This window comes from Cuculus canorus, chromosome 31 (genome assembly GCF_017976375.1).
Source record: "Cuculus canorus isolate bCucCan1 chromosome 31, bCucCan1.pri, whole genome shotgun sequence".
In the NCBI taxonomy this organism is placed as follows: domain Eukaryota; kingdom Metazoa; phylum Chordata; class Aves; order Cuculiformes; family Cuculidae; genus Cuculus; species Cuculus canorus.
In genome coordinates this window covers 1161517-1181525 of record NC_071431.1, presented here as the reverse complement: position 1 = coordinate 1181525, position 20009 = coordinate 1161517, and the positions used below count along the sequence as shown (strand labels likewise).

General features: G+C 55.0%; 1 protein-coding gene across 2 annotated transcripts; it reads left to right on the top strand.

Moving 5' to 3' along the window:
* Nucleotides 1-727: 727 nt before the first annotated feature.
* Nucleotides 728-18023, top strand: RXRB (retinoid X receptor beta). Of its 2 annotated transcripts, none has more exons than XM_054052019.1 (10): nucleotides 728-824; nucleotides 3030-3208; nucleotides 4868-5021; nucleotides 9034-9213; nucleotides 12175-12350; nucleotides 12479-12578; nucleotides 14123-14255; nucleotides 17114-17205; nucleotides 17324-17429; nucleotides 17524-18023. In XM_054052019.1, the coding sequence occupies exons 1-10, from the start codon at nucleotides 806-808 to the stop codon at nucleotides 17669-17671; spliced, it is 1287 nt and encodes a 428-aa protein (XP_053907994.1). In that variant the 5' UTR covers nucleotides 728-805; the 3' UTR covers nucleotides 17672-18023. The 2 variants fall into 2 exon arrangements, with proteins under 2 accessions (XP_053907994.1, XP_053907993.1); XM_054052018.1 differs by having other exon boundaries at nucleotides 12449-12578; nucleotides 17524-18020.
* Nucleotides 18024-20009: the final 1986 nt, after the last annotated feature.

The following is a 20009-nucleotide window of genomic DNA, read 5'->3' as shown; positions in this document are numbered from 1 at the left end:
GAAGCTCGAGCGGAAGTGGCTGACGGAGCCGCCGCCATTTTGGAACCGGGCACGTTGAGGGCAAGAGAAGAGGCGCGAGCGGAAGTGGCTGAAGGCACCGCTGCCATCTTGGATTGGGGCACGTTAAGGGCAAGAGAAGAGGAGCGGGCGGAAGTGGCGGACGGCGCGGTAGCCATCTTGGAATGGGGCACGTTGAGGGCAAAAGAAGCGGCGCTGCCTCCATCTCAGAATGGGGCACTTTAAGGGTAAGAGAAGAGGCGCGAGTGGAAGTGGCTGAAGGCGCCGTCGTTGTATTGGAATCGGGCACCATAAGGCAAAGGGCCGGAGCGCGGGCGGAAATGGCTGAAGGCGCCGCCGCCATCTTGGATTGGGGCACGTTGAGGGCAAGAGAAGACCGGCGGCCGGAAATGGCTGAATGCGCCGCCGCCATCTTTGATTGGGGCACGTTGAGGGCAAGCGAAGACCGGCGGCCGGAAGTGGCTGAAGGCGCCGCCGCCATCTTCGATTGGGGCACGTTGAGGGCGGGCGGAAGTGTCTGAAGGCGCCGCCGCCATTTTGGAATCGGTCACGTTAAGGGCAAGCCGAGAAGCGCGGGCGGAAGCGGCTGAAGGCGCCGCCGCCATGTTGGAAGCGGACAGCGGTCGGAGGTCGGCGCCGCCGCCGCGGGGCATTGTGGGCGCGGCGCGGGGCATTGTGGGAGCGCGGGCGGCGGCGGCGGCGGCCGGAGAGGAGCCCCGGGACCGGGGGGGGGGAGGGGAGGGGAGGGGGGGGCGGCGGAGAACCGGAGCCCCCCCGGAACCGCGGGATGGGAGACAGCGACCGCGGTACGGGGGGGGGGGCGGAGATTGGGGGGGGGGGGTGAGATTGGGGGGGGTGAGATTTGGGGGGGTCTCATGGGGGGGTCACATTCGGGGGGGTCACAATGGGGGGTGAGATTTGGGGGTCACTTTGGGGGGGTCTCATTATGGGGGTGAGATTCGGGGGGGGGTCACTTTGGGGGGAGTGAGATTTGGGGGTCACATTGGGGAGGGTCTCAGGTGAGATTTGGGGGGGTCACTTTGCGGGGAGTGAGATTTGGGGGTCCCATTCGGGGGGGTCGCTTTGGGGGGTGAGATTTGGGGGGGTCTCATTGAGGGGAGTGAGATTTGGGGGTCACATTGGGGAGGGTCTCATGGGGGTGAGATTTGGGGGGGCCACTTTGGGGGGAGTGAGATTTGGGGGTCACATTATGGGGTGTGAGATTTGGGGGTCACTTTGGGGGGTCACATTCGGGGAGGGTGAGATTTGGGGGTCACTTTGGGGGAGGTGATATTGGGGGGTGAGATTTGGGGTTCACATTATGGGGGGTGAGATTTTGGGGGGTCTCATTGGGGGGTGAGATTTGGGGGTGTCATTGCGGGGAGTGAGATTTGGGGGTCACTTTGAGGGGGGGTGAGATTGGGGGAGGTGAGATTTGGGGGTCACATTATGGGGGTGAGATTTGGGGGGGGTCTCATTGGAAGATCTCATTTTGGGGGTGGGATTTGAGGGGTCACTTTGGGGGAGGTGAGATTTGGGGCTCACGTTGGGGGGTATGAGATTGGGGGGGGGTCTCATTGTGGGGTGAGATTTGGGGGTCTCATTTGTGATGGGTTTGGTGGGACCTGAGGAGCTCCTGGAGGTCATTATGGGTCTGAAGGACCTCAAAGTGAACTTCTGGGTTTGGTGGAGTTGGAGATGGGTTTGATGGGACCTGAGGAGCTCTTGGAGGTCATTATGGGTTTGATGGGACCGTGAGGAGAACCTGAAGGTCTGATGGACTTTGTGGTGGGTTTGATGGGAGTTGAGAAGGTCCTGGAGGTCATTATGGGTCTGAAGGACCTCAAAGTGAACTTCTGGGTTTGGTGGAGTTGGAGATGGGTTTGGAGGAACCTGAGGAGCTCTTGGAGGTCATTATGGGTCTGATGGGACCATGAGGAGAACCTGAAGGTCTGATGGACTTTGTGATGGGTTTGGTGGGAGCTGAGGAGCTCCTGGAGGTCGTTATGGGTCTGAAGGACCTCAAAGTGAACTTCTGGGTTTAGTGGAGTTGGAGATGGGTTTGGTGGGAGCTGAGGAGCTCCTGGAGGTCATTATGGGTCTGATGGGACCGTGAGGAGAACCTGAAAGTCTGATGGACTTTGTGGTGGGTTTGGTGGGAGTTGAGAAGGTCCTGGAGATCATTATGGGTCTGAAGGACCTCAAAGTGAACTTCTGGGTTTGGTGGAGTTGGAGATGGGTTTGGAGGAACCTGAGGAGCTTGGGTCTGATGGGACCATGAGGAGAACCTGAAGGTCTGATGGACTTTGTGATGGGTTTGGTGGGAGCTGAGGAGCTCCTGGAGGTCATTATGGGTCTGAAGGACCTCAAAGTGAACTTCTGGGTTTAGTGGAGTTGGAGATGGGTTTGGTGGGAGCTGAGGAGCTCCTGGAGGTCATTATGGGTCTGATGGGACCGTGAGGAGAACCTGAAGGTCTGATGGACTTTGTGGTGGGTTTGGTGGGACCTGAGAAGCTCCTGGAGGTCATTATGGGTCTGATGGGACCATGAGGAGAACCTGAAGGTCTGATGGACTCTGTGATGGGTTTGGTGGGACCTGAGGAGCTCCTGGAGGTCATTATGGATTTGAAGGACCTCAAAGTGAACTTCTGGGTTTGGTGGAGTTGGAGATGGGTTTGATGGGACCTGAGGAGAACCTGAAGGTCTGATGGACTCTGTGATGGGTTTGGTGGGAGTTGAGAAGGTCCTGGAGGTCATTATGGGTCTGAAGGACCTCAAAGTGAATTTCTGGGTTTAGTGGAGTTGGAGATGGGTTTGGTGGGACCTGAGAAGCTCCTGGAGGTCATTATGGGTCTGATGGGACCATGGGGAGAACCTGAAGGTCTGATGGACTCTGTGATGGGTTTGGTGGGACCTGAGGAGCTTCTGGAGGTCATTATGGGTCTGAAGGCCCTCAAGATGGACCCTATGGGTATGCGGTGGGGTTGGTGACGTCTCTGAGGTCCCTCCAGATTGCCGGAGCCCCGACAGCTCCTCCCTGAGCGCCTCTCCGGAGCCGACGGTGCCGCGTTCGGCCATGACCTCGTTACCACCGTTGGGATCTCCGTTCCCGGTCATCAGCTCCTCGTTAGGATCTCCAGGACTTCCTCCGGCACCGGCTTTGGCCTACGGACCCGTCAGTAGTCCTCAGGTGAGGTGGGGACGTGGGATGGAGTCCCACCAGAGCTTCTGGAGTCCATGAGGTCCTCTCAGAGCTCTTGAGCGGAGGCTCTGAGGTGGGGACGTGGGATGGAGTCCCACCAGAGCTTCTGAAGCTCATGAGGTCCTTTCAGAGCTCTTGAGTGGAAGCTCTGAGGTGGGGACGTGAGTTATGGATCCCACCAGAGCTTCTGAAGCCCATGAGATCCACTCAAAGCTCTTGAATGGAGGCTCTGAGGTGGGGACGTGGGATGGAGTCCCACCAGAGCTTCTGGACTCCATGAGGTCTTCTGAAAGCTCTTGAGTGGAGGCTCTGAGGTGGGACGTGAGTTATGGATCCCACCAGAGCTTCTGAAGCCCATGAGGTCCACTCAGAGCTCTTGAGTGGAGGCTCTGAGGTGGGGACGTGGGATGGAGTCCCACCAGAGCTTCTGGAGTCCTTGAGGTCCACTCAGAGTTCTTGAGTGGAGGCTCTGAGGTGAGGACGTGAGTTAAGGATCCCACCAGAGCTTCTGAAGCCCATGAGATCCACTCAAAGCTCTTGAATGGAGGCTCTGAGGTGGGGACGTGAGTTACGGATCCCACCAGAGCTTCTGGAGTCCATGAGGTCCTCTCAGAGCGCTTGAATGGAGGCTCTGAGGTGGGGACGTGAGTTACGGATCCCACCAGAGCTTCTGAAGCCCATGAGATCCACTCAAAGCTCTTGAGTGGAGGCTCTGAGGTGGGGACGTGAGTTACGGATCCCACCAGAGCTTCTGAAGCCCATGAGGTCCTCTCAGAGCTCTTGAGTGGAGGCTCTGAGGTGGGGACGTGGGATGGAGTCCCACCAGAGCTTCTGAAGCCCATGAGGTCCACTCAAAGCTCTTGAATGGAGGCTCTGAGGTGGAACGTGGGATGGAGTCCCACCAGAGCTTCTGAAGCCCATGAGATCCACTCAAAGCTCTTGAGCGGAGGCTCTGAGGTGGGGACGTGGGATGGAGTCCCACCAGAGCTTCTGAAGCCCATGAGATCCACTCAAAGCTCTTGAGTGGAAGCTCTGAGGTGGGGACGTGAGTTACGGATCCCACCAGAGCTTCTGAAGCCCATGAGGTCCATTCAAAGCTCTTGAGTGGAGGCTCTGAGGTGGAACGTGGGATGGAGTCCCACCAGAGCTTCTGCAGTCCATGAGATCCACTCAAAGCTCTTGAGCGGAGGCTCTGAGGTGGGGACGTGGGATGGAGTCCCACCAGAGCTTCTGAAGCCCATGAGATCCACTCAGAGCTCTTGAATGGAGGCTCTGAGGTGGGGACGTGGGATGGAGTCCCACCAGAGCTTCTGAAGCCCATGAGATCCACTCAGAGCTCTTGAATGGAGGCTCTGAGGTGGGGACGTGGGATGGAGTCCCACCAGAGCTTCTGAAGCCCATGAGGTCCTCTCAAAGCTCTTGAACAGAGGCTCTGAGGTGGGGACGTGGGATGGAGTCCCACCAGAGCTTCTGAAGCCCATGAGGTCCTTTCAGAGCTCTTGAGTGGAAGCTCTGAGGTGGGGACGTGAGTTATGGATCCCACCAGAGCTTCTGAAGCCCATGAGATCCACTCAAAGCTCTTGAATGGAGGCTCTGAGGTGGGGACGTGGGATGGAGTCCCACCAGAGCTTCTGTCCCCCCCTGCAGATCAACTCCACCGTCAACCTCTCGGGTCTCCACCCCGTCAGCTCTTCGGAGGACGTGAAGCCCCCGTTGGGCCTTCGCTCCGTCTCCTCTCACCCCCACGGTCCCTCCGGCGCCGGGAAACGCCTCTGCGCCATCTGCGGCGATCGCTCCTCAGGTATGGGGTGGGGTGGGACGGGACAAGGGGGGGCTCGGGGGGGGCTCCGTGGGGCGCGAGGACGTCTGGGACCTCTCTGAGGTCTCTTGAGGAACATTGGGAGCTTCTGTGGGGTCACCTGGACCTTCTATGGACCATCTATGGGGTCTCTGTGGGGCAGGAGGACATCTTGGACCTCTCTGAGGTCTCTTGAGGAACATCGGGAGCTTCTGTGGGGTCATCTGGACCTTCTATGGACCATCTGTGGGGTCTCTATGGGGCAGGAGGACATCGTGGTCTTCTCTGAGGTCTCTTGAGGAACATCGGGAGCTTCTATGGGGTCTCTATGGGGTCATTTGGGCCATCTATGGGGTCTCTATGGGGCACGAGGACATCTTGGACCTCTCTGAGGTCTCTTGAGGGACATCGGGAGCTTCTGTGGGGTCATCTGGAACTTCTATGGACCATCTATGGGGTCTCTATGGGGCACGAGGACATCGTGGTCTTTTCTGAGGTCTCTTGAGGAACATCTGGAGCTTCTGTGGGGTCTCTATGGGGTCATTTGGACCTCCTATGGGGTCTCTATGGGGCATGAAGACATCTTGGACCTCTCTGAGATCTCTTGAGGAACATCTGGAGCTTCTATGGGGTCATCTGGACCTTCTATGGACCATCTGTGGGGTCTCTGTGGGGCAGGAGGACATCTTGGTCTCTTCTGAGGTGTCTTGAGGGACATCTGGAGCTTCTGTGGGGTCTCTATGGGGTCATTTGGACCATCTATGGGGTCTCTGTGGGGCACGAGGACATCTTGGACCTCTCTGAGGTCTTTTGAGGAACATTGGGAGCTTCTGTGGGGTCATCTGGATCTTCTATGGACCATCTATGGGGTCTCTGTGGGGCATGAAGACATCTTGGACCTCTCTGAGGTCTTTTGAGGAACATCTGGAGCTTCTGTGGGGTCTCTATGGGGTCATCTGGACCATCTATGGGGCTTCTATGGGGTTGTTTGGACCACCTATGGGGCACGAGGACATCTTGGACCTCTCTGAGGTGTTTTGAGGAACATTGGGAGCTTCTATGGGGTCATCTGGACCTTCTATGGACCATCTATGGGGTCTCTGTGGGGCAGGAGGACATCTTGGACCTCTCTGAGTTCTCTTGAGGGACATCTGGAGTTTCTATGGGGCTCCTGTGGGGTCATTTGGAGCTTCTATGGAGTCTCTATGGGGCAGGAGGACATCTTGGACCTCTCTGAGGTCTCTTGAGGGACATCGGGAGCTTCTATGGGGTCATCTGGAACTTCTATGGACCATCTATGGGGTCTCTATGGGGCAGGAGGACATCGTGGTCTTTTCTGAGGTCTCTTGAGGAACATTGGGAGCTTCTGTGGGGTCTCTATGGGGTCATTTGGACCTCCTATGGGGTCTCTATGGGGCATGAAGACATCTTGGACCTCTCTGAGGTCTCTTGAGGAACATTGGGAGCTTCTATGGGGTCATCTGGACCTTTTCTGGACCATCTATGGGGTCTCTGTGGGGCAGGAGGACATCTTGGTCTCTTCTGAGGTCTCTTGAGGAACATCTGGAGCTTCTATGGGGTCTCTATGGGGTCATTTGGACCATCTATGGGGTCTCTATGGGGCGCGAGGACATCGTGGTCTTCTCTGAGGTCTCTTGAGGAACATCTGGAGCTTCTGTGGGGTCTCTATGGGGTCATTTGGACCATCTATGGGGTCTCTACGGGGCACGAGGACATTTTGGTCTTCTCTGAGGTCTTTTGAGGAACATCGGGAGCTTCTGTGGGGTCTCTATGGGGTCATTTGGACCTTCTATGGAGCTTCTATGGGGTCATTTGGACCACCTATGGGGTCTCTGTGGGGCACGAGGATATCTTGGACCTCTCTGAGGTCTCTTGAGGAACATCGGGAGCTTCTATGGGGTCATCTGGACCTTCTATGGACCATCTATGGGGTCTCTATGGGGCATGAAGACATCGTGGTCTCTTCTGAGGTCTCTTGAGGAACATCGGGAGCTTCTATGGGGCTTCTATGGGGTCATTTGGACCTTCTATGGGGTTTCTGTGGGGCACGAGGACATCTTGGACCTCTCTGAGGTGTCTTGAGGGACATCTGGAGCTTCTATGGGGTCATCTGGACCTTCTATGGACCATCTGTGGGGTCTCTGTGGGGCACGAGGACATCTTGGACCTCTCTGAGGTCTTTTGAGGAACATCGGGAGCTTCTATGGGGTCATCTGAACCTTCTATGGACCATCTATGGGGTCTCTGTGGGGCACGAGGACATCTTGGACCTCTCTGAGGTCTCTTGAGGGACATCGGGAGCTTCTGTGGGGTCTCTATGGGGTCATTTGGACCTCCTATGGGGTCTCTATGGGGCATGAAGACATCTTGGACCTCTCTGAGGTCTCTTGAGGAACATTGGGAGCTTCTATGGGGTCATCTGGACCTTTTCTGGACCATCTATGGGGTCTCTGTGGGGCAGGAGGACATCTTGGTCTCTTCTGAGGTCTCTTGAGGAACATCTGGAGCTTCTATGGGGTCTCTATGGGGTCATTTGGACCATCTATGGGGTCTCTACGGGGCACGAGGACATTTTGGTCTTCTCTGAGGTCTCTTGAGGAACATCTGGAGCTTCTGTGGGGTCTCTATGGGGTCATTTGGACCTTCTATGGGGCTCCTGTGGGGTCATTTGGACCTTCTATGGGGTCTCTGTGGGGCACGAGGACATCTTGGACCTCTCTGAGGTCTCTTGAGGAACATCGGGAGCTTCTATGGGGTCATCTGGACCTTCTATGGACCATCTATGGGGTCTCTGTGGGGCACGAGGACATCGTGGTCTTCTCTGAGGTGTCTTGAGGAACATCTGGAGCTTCTATGGGGCTTCTATGGGGTCATTTGGACCTTCTATGGGGTCTCTGTGGGGCACGAGGACATTTTGGACCTCTCTGAGGTGTCTTGAGGAACATTTGTAGCTTCTATGGGATCTCAATGTTCCTCAAGATGTGGTTTGAAGCCACTGAGATGCTCCTCGTGGTGGGACGTGGGGATGGGACCTCCTCAATGTTCCTCAAGATGTGGTTTGAAGCCACTGAGATGCTCCTCATGGTGGGACGTGGGGATGGGACCACCTCAACCTTCTTCTTGGTGGGGTTTGAAGCCACTGAGATGCTCCTCCTGGTGGGACGTGGGGATGGGACCACCTTAATGTTCCTCAAGATGGGGTTTGAAGCCACTGAGATGCTCCTCGTGGTGGGACGTAGGGATGGGATCATCTCAATGTTCCTCAAGATGGGCTTTGAAGCCACTGAGATGCTCCTCATGGTGGAACATAGTGATGGGACCACCTCAATGTTCCTCAAGATGTGGTTTGAAGCCACTGAGATGCTCCTCGTGGTGGAACATAGTGATGGGACCTCCTCAATGTTCCTCAAGATGGGATTTGAGGCCACTGAGATGCTCCTCGTGGTGGGACGTGGGGATGGGACCTCCTCAATGTTCCTCAAGATGGGGTTTGAAGCCACTGAGATGCTCCTCATGGTGGGACGTGGGGATGGGACCACCTCAACCTTCTTCTCGGTGGGGTTTGAAGCCACTGAGATGCTCCTCATGGTGGGACGTGAGGATGGGACCACCTCAATGTTCCTCAAGATGGGATTTGAGGCCACTGAGATGCTCCTCATGGTGGGACGTGGGGATGGGACCACCTCAATCTTCTTCTCGGTGGGCTTTGAAGCCACTGAGATGCTCCTCATGGTGGAACGTAGGGATGGGACCACCTCAACCTTCTTCTTGGTGGGGTTTGAAGCCACTGAGATGCTCCTCGTGGTGGGACATGGGGATGGGACCTCCTCAATGTTCCTCAAGATGGGCTTTGAAGCCACTGAGATGCTCCTCGTGGTGGAACGTAGTGATGGGACCTCCTCAATGTTCCTCAAGATGGGCTTTGAAGCCCCTGAGATGCTCCTCGTGGTGGGACGTGGGGATGGAACCATTTCTTCTCCTCCTTTCTCTCCAGGGAAGCATTATGGGGTGTACAGCTGCGAAGGTTGCAAAGGGTTCTTCAAGAGAACCATCCGGAAGGACCTCACCTACACCTGTCGGGACAACAAAGATTGCGTCGTGGACAAACGCCAACGCAACCGATGTCAATACTGTCGCTACCAGAAGTGTTTGGCCACCGGCATGAAGCGAGAAGGTACCTTAGATCCACCAGGAGGGCTTTGGGAGGACCTCTTTTGGGGGTTGGGTCTTCTTTTATGGTCCTTTTTTGGACCTTTTTTGGTGTCGGATCTTCTCTTATTGTCCTTTTTTTGACCTTTTTTGGTGTCGGATCTTCTCTTATGGTCCTTTTTTGGACCTTTTTTGGTGTCGGATCTTCTCTTATGGTCCTTTTTTTGACCTTTTTGGTGTCGGATCTTCTCTTATGGTCCTTTTTTGGACCTTTTTTGGTGTCGGATCTTCTCTTATGGTCCTTTTTTGGACCTTTTTTGGTGTCGGATCTTCTCTTATGGTCCTTTTTTTGACCTTTTTGGTGTCGGATCTTCTCTTATGGTCCTTTTTTGGACCTTTTTGGTGTCGGATCTTCTCTTATGGTCCTTTTTTGGACCTTTTTGGTGTCGGATCTTCTCTTATGGTCCTTTTTTTGACCTTTTTTGGTGTCGGATCTTCTCTTATGGTCTTTTTTGGACCTTTTTGGTGTCGGATCTTCTCTTATGGTCCTTTTTTTGACCTTTTTGGTGTCGGATTTTCTCTTATGGTCCTTTTTTTGACCTTTTTGGTGTCGGATCTTCTCTTATGGTCCTTTTTTTTGACCTTTTTGGTGTCGGATCTTCTCTTATGGTCCTTTTTTCTCCTTTTTTGGTGTCGGATCTTCTCTTATGGTCCTTTTTTGGACCTTTTTTGCTGTCGGATCTTCTCTTATGGTCCTTTTTTTCTCCTTTTTGGTGTCGGATCTTCTCTTATGGTCCTTTTTTGGACCTTTTTGCTGTCGGATCTTCTCTTATGGTCCTTTTTTGGACCTTTTTTGGTGTCGGATCTTCTCTTATGGTCCTTTTTTTGACCTTTTTTGGTGTCGGATCTTCTCTTATGGTCCTTTTTTGGACCTTTTTGCTGTCGGATCTTCTCTTATGGTCCTTTTTTGGACCTTTTTTGGTGTCGGATCTTCTCTTATGGTCCTTTTTTTGACCTTTTTTGGTGTCGGATCTTCTCTTATGGTCCTTTTTTGTCCTTTTTGGTGTCGGATCTTCTCTTATGGTCCTTTTTTTGACCTTTTTTGGTGTCGGATCTTCTCTTATGGTCCTTTTTTGTCCTTTTTTGCTGTCGGATCTTCTCTTATGGTCCTTTTTTGGACCTTTTTTGGTGTCGGATCTTCTCTTATGGTCCTTTTTTTGACCATTTTGGTGTCGGATCTTCTCTTATGGTCCTTTTTTGGACCTTTTTTGGTGTCGGATCTTCTCTTATGGTCCTTTTTTTGACCATTTTGGTGTCGGATCTTCTCTTATGGTCCTTTTTTGGACCTTTTTTGGTGTCGGATCTTCTCTTATGGTCCTTTTTTTGACCATTTTGGTGTCGGATCTTCTCTTATGGTCCTTTTTTGGACCTTTTTGGTGTCGGATCTTCTCTTATGGTCCTTTTTTTGACCTTTTTTGGTGTTGGATCTCCTCTTATGGTCCTTTTTTTGGTGTCGGATCTTCTCTTATGGTCATTTTTTGGACCTTTTTTGGTGTCGGATCTTCTCTTATGGTCCTTTTTTTGACCTTTTTTGGTGTCGGATCTTCTCTTATGGTCCTTTTTTTGACCTTTTTTGGTGTCGGATCTTCTCTTATGGTCCTTTTTTGGACCTTTTTTGCTGTCGGATCTTCTCTTATGGTCCTTTTTTTGACCTTTTTTGCTGTCGGATCTCCTCTTATGGTCCTTTTTTGGACCTTTTTTGGTGTCGGATCTTCTCTTATAGTCCTTTTTTGGACCTTTTTGGTGTCGGATCTTCTCTTATGGTCCTTTTTTGGACCTTTTTTGGTGTCGGATCTTCTCTTATGGTCCTTTTTTTGACCTTTTTGGTGTCGGATCTTCTCTTATGGTCCTTTTTTTGACCTTTTTTGGTGTCGGATCTTCTCTTATGGTCCTTTTTTGGACCTTTTTGGTGTCGGATCTCCTCTTATGGTCCTTTTTTGGACCTTTTTGGTGTCGGATCTTCTCTTATGGTCCTTTTTTGGACCTTTTTGGTGTCGGATCTTCTCTTATGGTCCTTTTTTTGACCTTTTTGGTGTTGGATCTTCTCTTATAGTCCTTTTTTGGACCTTTTTGGTGTCGGATCTTCTCTTATGGTCCTTTTTTTGACCTTTTTTGGTGTCGGATCTTCTCTTATGGTCCTTTTTTGGACCTTTTTTGGTGTCGGATCTCCTCTTATGGTCCTTTTTTTGGACCTTTTTGGTGTCGGATCTTCTCTTATGGTCCTTTTTTTGAACTTTTTGGTGTCGGATCTTCTCTTATGGTCCTTTTTTGGACCTTTTTTGGTGTCGGATCTTCTCTTATGGTCCTTTTTTTGTCCTTTTTGGTGTCGGATCTTCTCTTATGGTCCTTTTTTGGACCTTTTTGGTGTCGGATCTTCTCTTATGGTCCTTTTTTTGACCTTTTTTGGTGTTGGATCTCCTCTTATGGTCCTTTTTTTGGTGTCGGATCTTCTCTTATGGTCCTTTTTTTGACCTTTTTGGTGTCGGATCTCCTCTTATGGTCCTTTTTTTGGTGTCGGATCTTCTCTTATGGTCCTTTTTTGGACCTTTTTTGGTGTTGGACCTTCTCTTATGGTCATTTTTTGTCCTTTTTTGGTGTTGGATCTTCTCTTCTGGTCCTTTTTTTGACCTTTTTTGGTGTCGCATCTTCTCTTATGGTCCTTTTTTTGTCCTTTTTGGTGTCGGATCTTCTCTTATGGTCTTTTTTTGGACCTTTTTGGTGTCGGATCTTCTCTTATGGTCCTTTTTTGGACCTTTTTTGGTGTCGGATCTTCTCTTATGGTCCTTTTTTTGACCTTTTTTGGTGTCGGATCGTCTCTTATGGTCCTTTTTTTGACCTTTTTTGGTGTCGCATCTTCTCTTATGGTCCTTTTTTTGACCTTTTTTGGTGTCGCATCTTCTCTTATGGTCCTTTTTTTGTCCTTCAGCCGTTCAAGAAGAACGTCAACGCGGGAAAGAGAAAGAAAGCGATGGCGATGTGGGAGTCAACGCCAACGAGGAAATGCCGGTGGAGAAGATCTTAGAAGCCGAATTGGCCGTCGAACAGAAATCGGACCAAAACGTTGACGGTTCCGGTGGTGGTGGTGGCGGTGGCGGCACTTCGGTGAGTTTAAAGGTTGGAAGAAGATGAAGATCAATCAATCCAACCTTCCGGAAGGTTCCTCAGCCACTTTGACGTGTCCCAACCCCCCTACTCATCAGCCCAATGACCCGGTGACCAACATCTGCCAGGCCGCCGACAAGCAGCTCTTCACTCTGGTCGAGTGGGCCAAGAGGATCCCCCACTTCTCCGAGTTACCGTTGGATGACCAAGTGATTCTCCTGAGGGCCGGTGAGATCTTGGAGGACCTCGGAGGGACCGCGGAAGGGGGTTTGGGGGCTCCTGGAGGAGGTTTGGGGGCTCCTGGAGATGGTTTTGGGGCTCCTGGAGGTGGTGGATGGATCATGGAGGAGGTTTTGGGGCTCTTGGAGGAGGTTTTGGGGCTCCTGGAGGTGGTGGATGGATCATGGAGGAGGTTTGGGGTCTCCTGGAGGAGGTTTTGGGGCTCCTGGAGGTGGTGGATGGATCATGGAGGAGGTTTGGGGGCTCCTGGAGGAGGTTTGGGGGCTCCTGGAGGAGGTTTGGGGGCTCCTGGAGGTGGTAGGTGGATCATGGAGGAGGTTTGGGGTCTCCTGGAGGTGGTGAAGGAATCATGGAGGGGATTTTGGGGTTCCTGAAGGTGGTGGATGGATCATGGAGGAGGTTTGGGGGCTCCTGGAGATGGTTTTGGGGCTCCTGGAGGTGGTGGATGGATCATGGAGGAGGTTTGGGGGCTCTTGGAGGAGGTTTTGGGGCTCCTGGAGGTGGTGGATGGACCATGGAGGAGGTTTTGGGGCTCCTGGAGGAGGTTTTGGGGCTCCTGGAGGTGGTGAATGAATCATGGAGGGGATTTTGGGGTTCCTGAAGGTGGTGGATGGACCATGGAGGTGGTTTGGGGGCTCCTGGAGATGGTTTTGGGGCTCCTGGAGGTGGTGGATGGATCGTGGAGGAGGTTTGGGGTCTCCTGGAGGAGGTTTTGGGGCTCCTGAAGGTGGTGGATGGATCATGGAACGGGTTTTGGGGATCCTGGAGATGATGGATGCACCATGGATGGGGTTTGGGGTCTCCTGGAGGAGGTTTGGGATCTCCTGGAGGAGGTTTGGGGTCTCCTGGAGGTGGTGGATGGACCATGGAGGAGGTTTGGGGTCTCTTGGAGGAGGTTTGGGGTCTCCTGGAGGTGGTGGATGAATTACGGAGAAGGTTTGGGGGTTCCTGGAGGACCTCAGAGGGACCATGGAGAGGGTTTTGGGGCTCCTGGAGGAGATTTGGGATCTTCTGGAGGAGTTTTGGGGGTCCTGGAAGGGCCCATTTGGAGTCTGAGGGGGGCGGAAGGGCCCATTTGGAGTCTGAGGGGGCGGAAGGGACCATTTGGGGTCAGAGGGGGCGGAAGGAACCATTTGGGGTCTGAGAGGGGCGGAAGGAACCATTTGGTGTCTGAGGGGGGCGGAAGGGACTATTTGGGGTCTGAGGGGGGTGGAAGAAACCATTTGGGGTCTGAGGGGGCGGAAGGGCCCATTTGGGGTCTGAGGGGGTGGAAGGGACCATTTGGGGTCTGAGGGGGTGGAAGGAACCATTTGGGGTCTGAGGGGGCGGAAGGGACCATTTGGGGTCTGAGGGGGCGGAAGGAACCATTTGGGGTCTGAGGGGGCGGAAGAGACCATTTGGGGTCTGAGGGAGTGGAAGGGACCATTTGGGGTCTGAGGGGGCGGAAGGAACCATTTGGGGTCTAAAGGGGCGGAAGGGACCATTTGGGGGTCTGGGGGGGGTTCCTGACGCCATGTTTCCCCCCCCCACAGGGTGGAACGAGCTGCTGATCGCCTCCTTCTCGCATCGCTCCATCGCGGTGAAGGATGGGATCCTTTTGGCCACGGGGCTGCACGTCCACCGCAACAGCGCCCACAGCGCCGGCGTAGGGGCCATCTTCGACCGGTGGGGGCCAAAATCACCTTACAGCGTCCCTTTTCCTCATAACCACCCCCCAAATCTGCACCACAGACCCCCCCCAGACCCAAAAATCCCCCCCCAAAAGCACCCAAATCCCCCCAGGCCCCAAATGGTTCCTTCCACCCCCTCAGACCCCAAATGGGCCCTTCCACCCCTTCAGACCCCAAATGGGCCCTTCCGCCCTCTCAGACCCCAAATGGTCCCTTCCGCCCTCTCAGACCCCAAATGGTTCCTTCCACCCTCTCAGACCCCAAATGATCCCTTCCACCCCCCTCAGACCCCAAATGGTTCCTTCCACCCCCTCAGACCCCAAATGGATCCTTCCACCCCCTCAGACCCCAAATGGTCCCTTCCACCCCTCTCAGACCCCAAATGGTTCCTTCCACCCCCTCAGACCCCAAATGGTCTCTTCCACCCTCTCAGACCCCAAATGGTTTCTTCCACCCTCTCAGACCCCAAATGGTTCCTTCCACCCCCCCAACCCCCTAATTACCCCCTCAAATCCCCCTTTTTCCTCCCTAATTGCCCCCAGGACCCCCCCAAACCCCTAATTATCCCCCCAGGACCCCTCCAATTGCCCCCAGGACCCCCTCAAACCCCTGATTCCCCCCTCAATCCCCCCTTTTCCCCCCCCAGGACCCCCTCAAACCCCAATTACTCCCCCTATTTCTCCCTTTTGTTCCCTATTTCCCCCCTAAGGTCCCTCCAAACCCCTAATTACCCCCCCAAGACCCCCCAAATTGCCCCCAGGATCCCCTCAAACTCCTAATTACCCCCTCGATCCCCCCTTTTTCCCCCCCAGGACCCCCCCAAACCCCTAATTACCCCCCAGGACCCCTCCAATTGCCCCCAGGACCCCCTCAAACCCCTGAATCCCCCCCAATCTCCCCCTAATCCCCCCCAAATTGCCCCCAGGACCCCCTCAAACCCCTAATTACCCTCTCAATCCCCCCTTTTTCCCCCCCAGGACCCCCTTAAACCCCTAATTATCCCCCCAGGACCCTCTCAAACCCCCAATTACTCCCCCTATTTCTCCCTTTTGTTCCCTAATTCCCCCCTAAGGTCCCCCCAAACCCCTAATTACCCCCCCAGGACCCCTCCAATTGCCCCCAGGACCCCCTCAAACCCCTAATTACCCCCTCAATTCCCCCTTTTTCCCCCCCAGGACTCCTCCAATTACCCCCAGGACCCCCTCAAACCCCTGAATCCCCCCCCATCCTCCCCCTAATCCCCCCCAATTGCCCCCAGGACCCCCTCAAACCCCTTATTACCCCTCAATCCCCCCCTTTTTCCCCCCCAGGATCCCCTCAAACCCCTAATTATCCCCCCAGGACCCCCTCAAACCCCCAATTACTCCCCCTATTTCTCCCTTTTGTTCCCTAATTCCCCCTTAAGGCCCCCCCAAACCCCTAATTACCCCCCCAAGACCCCCCAAATTGCCCCCAGGACCCCCTCAAACCCCTGAATCCCCCCCCAATCTCCCCCTAATCCCCCCCAACTGCCCCCAGAACCTCCTCAAACCCCTAATTACCCCCTCAATCTCCCCTTTTTCCCCCCCAGGACCCCCTCAAACCCCTGAATCCCCCCCCTAATCGCCCCCAATTGCCCCCAGGACCCCCTCAAACCCCTAATTACCCTCTCAATCCCCCCTTTTTCCCCCCCAGGACCCCCTCAAACCCCTAATTACCCCCCCAAGACCCCCCAAATTGCCCCCAGGACCCCCTCAAACCCCTAATTACCCCCTCAATCCCCCCTTTTTCTCCCCCAGGACCCTCCAAACCCCTAATTACCCCCTCAATCCCCCCTTTTTCCCCCCCAGGACCCCCTCAAACCCCCAATTACTCCCCCTATTTCTCCCTTTTGCCCTCTAATTCCCCCCTAAGGCCCCCCCAAACCCCTAATTACCCCCCCAAGACCCCCCAAATTGCCCCCAGGACCCCCTCAAACCCCTGAATCCCCCCCCAATCTCCCCCTAATCCCCCCCAACTGCCCCCAGAACCCCCTCAAACCCCTAATTACCCCCTCAATCTCCCCTTTTTCCCCCCCCAGGACCCCCTCAAACCCCTGAATCCCCCCCCTAATCGCCCCCAATTGCCCCCAGGACCCCCTCAAACCCCTAATTACCCCCCCAAGACCCCCCAAATTGCCCCCAGGACCCCCTCAAACCCCTAATTACCCCCTCAATCCCCCCTTTTTCTCCCCCAGGACCCTCCAAACCCCTAATTATCCCCCCAGGACCCCTCCAATTGCCCCCAGGACCCCCTCAAACCCCTAATTATCCCCCCAGGACCCCCTCAAACCCCCAATTACTCCCCCTATTTCTCCCTTTTGCCCCTAATTCCCCCCCTAAGGTCCCCCCAAACCCCTAATTACCCCCCCAAGACCCCCCAAATTGCCCCCAGGACCCCCTCAAACCCCTAATTACCCCCTCAATACCCCCTTTTTCCCCCCCAGGACCCCCCCAAACCCCTAATTATCCCCCCAGGACCCCTCCAATTGCCCCCAGGACCCCCTCAAACCCCTGAATCCCCCCCCAATCTCCCCCTAATCCCCCCCAACTGCCCCCAGGACCCCCTCAAACCCCTGATTCCCCCCTCAAACTCCCCTTTTTCCCTCCCAGGACCCCCTCAAACCCCTAATTATCCCCCCAGGACCCCCTCAAACCCCCAATTACTCCCCCTATTTCTCCCTTTTGCCCCTAATTCCCCCCTAAGGCCCCCCCAAACCCCTAATTACCCCCCCAGGACCCCCCTAATTACCCCCAGGACCCCCCTAATTACCCCCAAGACCCCCCAAATTGCCCCCAGGACCCCCCCATAACCCTCCCGCTGTGGTCCTCGTAGGGTTCTGACCGAACTGGTCTCCAAGATGCGGGACATGCGGATGGACAAGACGGAACTCGGTTGCCTCCGCGCCATCATCCTCTTCAACCCCGGTACGCGATGGGGAGGATTTTAGGGTGGGGGATAAAAAGCTTTTTTTTTAGGGTGAAAAAGACGTTTTTTTGGGGTGAGGGAACCCTTAAAGACATCTTTTGATCTCCTTTTACGCAGATGCTAAAGGTCTTTCCAATCCCGGTGAGGTGGAACTCCTCCGCGAGAAGGTTTACGCGTCTTTGGAATCTTATTGCAAACAGAAATATCCGGAGCAACAGGGAAGGTAAAAAAGAAAAGGAGGGGGTTTAAAGGATCTGGGGGGGTTATTTGGATTGAGGGGGGGCTTTATCCAACCCCCCCTTCATTTTCCTTTCAAGGTTTGCAAAGCTTCTCCTCCGTCTCCCGGCTCTGCGCTCCATCGGTCTCAAGTGTTTGGAGCATCTTTTCTTCTTCAAACTCATCGGGGATACCCCCATCGACACTTTCCTCATGGAGATGCTCGAAGCCCCCCACCAGCTCTCCTGAGAAACCCCCCCCCACCAGAAAAAATTCGGGGGACACACACACACAAAAGACTCCCCTGGAGTGGATTTTGGGGGGGGTCCAAGTGTCTCCGTCCCTTCCCAGAGCCATCGCGGACCCCTCATCCCCATCCCTTGGGGGGTTTCAATGGGTTTTGGGGGGGTCTTGATGGGTTTGGGGGGGCCCTTTATGTGTTCCCCCCCTCTTCCAGACCCATTGTGACCCCCCCTTTCCATCCTAGAGGGGGTTTGGGGGGGTCCCATTGTCCTCATCCCCTCCCAGAGCCATCGGGGACCCCTCATCCCCATCCCTTGGGGGGTTTCAATGGGTTTTGGGGGGTTTCAATGGGTTTTGGGGGGCCTCGATGGGATTTGGGGGGTCTCAGTGGGTTTGGGGGGGCCCTTTATGTGTTCCCCCCCTCTTCCAGACCCATTGTGACCCCCCCTTTCCATCTTAGAGGGGGTTTGGGGGGGTCCCCGTGTCCTCATCCCCTCCCAGAGCCATTGGGGACCCCCATCCCTGGGTTTGGGGGGGGGGTGATGCATTTTGGGGGGGTTCAATGTGTTTGGGGGGGGGCTGATGTGTTTTGGGGGGGTCTCAATGTGTTTCTGGGGGGGCCCTTTATGTGCTCCCCCACTTCCCAACCCATTCTGACCCCCTCTTTCCATCCTGGGGGAGGGGGGGTCCCCCCATTGTCACCCCCCCCCCCAAAATCCCACTTCACTTCCTTGGAGAAATGCGGGGGGGGGGGGGGTTGATTTTGGGGTGGATTTAAGTGTTTTGGGGGGGGGCACCCCCTTATCAGCATGTCCCAAGTCTGGGGGGGGGGGGGGTCCCCCAATATTCCCCCCCTTCCTCCTCCCTTTTTGCCCCCCCCACCACCACTCAGGCACCCGATAGCACTTTGCCCCCCCCCCCCCCATGCAGTCGCAATTGGGGGGTCCTGAGCGCCCCCCCCCCCCGAGGGGTGATTTTGGGGGTGTAGGGGGGGGGGTTGTTTTTATTGTAGGTCCTACAGCCCCCCCAGATTCCCCCCCCCGATTTTATTGGCTTCGGCGTTTCCCCCCCCCCAAAAAAATCGCTTTGGATTTTCAGTGATTAAAAGTTGCTGCTTCTGAGTCGTTTTATTTGGGGGGGGGGGTGGGGGAAGTGGGGACCCCCCCCCCCCAACACCTTTGGACCCCCCCCAAATCCCTTTGTCCCCCCCGAACCCCTTTGCACCCCCCAAATCCCTTTGATCCCCCCCAAAACCCTTTGACCCCCCCCAAACCCTCTGTTCCCCCCCAAACTCTTTTGACCCCCCCCCAAATCACTTTGGACCCCCCCGAACCCCTTTGGACCCCCCAAACCCCCCTTTGATCCCCCAAATCCCTTTGATCCCCCCCCCAACTCCTTTGACCCCCCCCAAACTCTTTTGACCCCCCCCGAACCCCTTTGGACCCCCCAAACCCCCCTTTGATCCCCAAATCCCTTTGATCCCCCCCCCCAACTCCTTTGACCCCCCCAAACCCTCTGTTCCCCCCAAACTCTTTGGACCCCCCCGAACCCCTTTGGACCCCCCAAACCCCCCTTTGATCCCCCAAAACCCATTGACTCCCCCCAACTCCTTTGACCCCCCCCAAATCCTCTGTTCCCCCCAAACTCCCTTTGAACCCCCCTGAACCCTTTTGGACCCCCCCAAAATCTCTTTGATCCCCCCAAAACCCATTGACCCCCCCCAACTCCTTTGACCCCCCCCCCCACAAACCCTCTGTTCCCCCCAAACTCCCTTTGGACCCCCCCAAACCCCTTTGGACCCCCCAAACCCCCCTTTGATCCCCCAAATCCCTTTGATCCCCCCCCAACTCCTTTGACCCCCCCAAACCCTCTGTTCCCCCCAAACTCCCTTTGAACCCCCCTGAACCCTTTTGGACACCCCAAAAATCCCTTTGATCCCCCCCAAACCCATTGACCCCCCCCCCCAAACCCTCTGTTCCCCCCAAACACCCTTTGGACCCCCCCAAATCCCTTTGGACCCCCCCCGAACCCCTTTGGACCCCCCAAATCCCTTTGATCCCCCCAAAGCCCATTGACCCCCCCCCAACTCCTTTGATCCCCCCCCAAACCCTCTGTTCCCCCCAAACTCTTTTGACCCCCCCCAAATCACTTTGGACCCCCCCAAATCCCTTTGATCCCCCCCAAAACCCATTGACCCCCCCCCAACTCCTTTGACCCCCAAACCCCTTTTGACCCCCCCCGAACCCCTTTGGACCCCCCAAATCCCTTTGGACCCCCCCCCAAACCCCTTTGGACCCCCCCAGAACCCTTTGACTGAGACGGCACTGGAATGAGATTGGGACGA

What these genes read in the sequence shown, in the direction of transcription:
- RXRB (XM_054052018.1), top strand. An exon ending in GTGGCGGTGGCGGCACTTCG is followed by an intron (nt 12,351 to 12,448) that starts GTGAGTTTAAAG and finishes CCTACTCATCAG; the next exon opens with CCCAATGACCCGGTGACCAA. An exon ending in TATCCGGAGCAACAGGGAAG is followed by an intron (nt 17,430 to 17,523) that starts GTAAAAAAGAAA and finishes TTTCCTTTCAAG; the next exon opens with GTTTGCAAAGCTTCTCCTCC.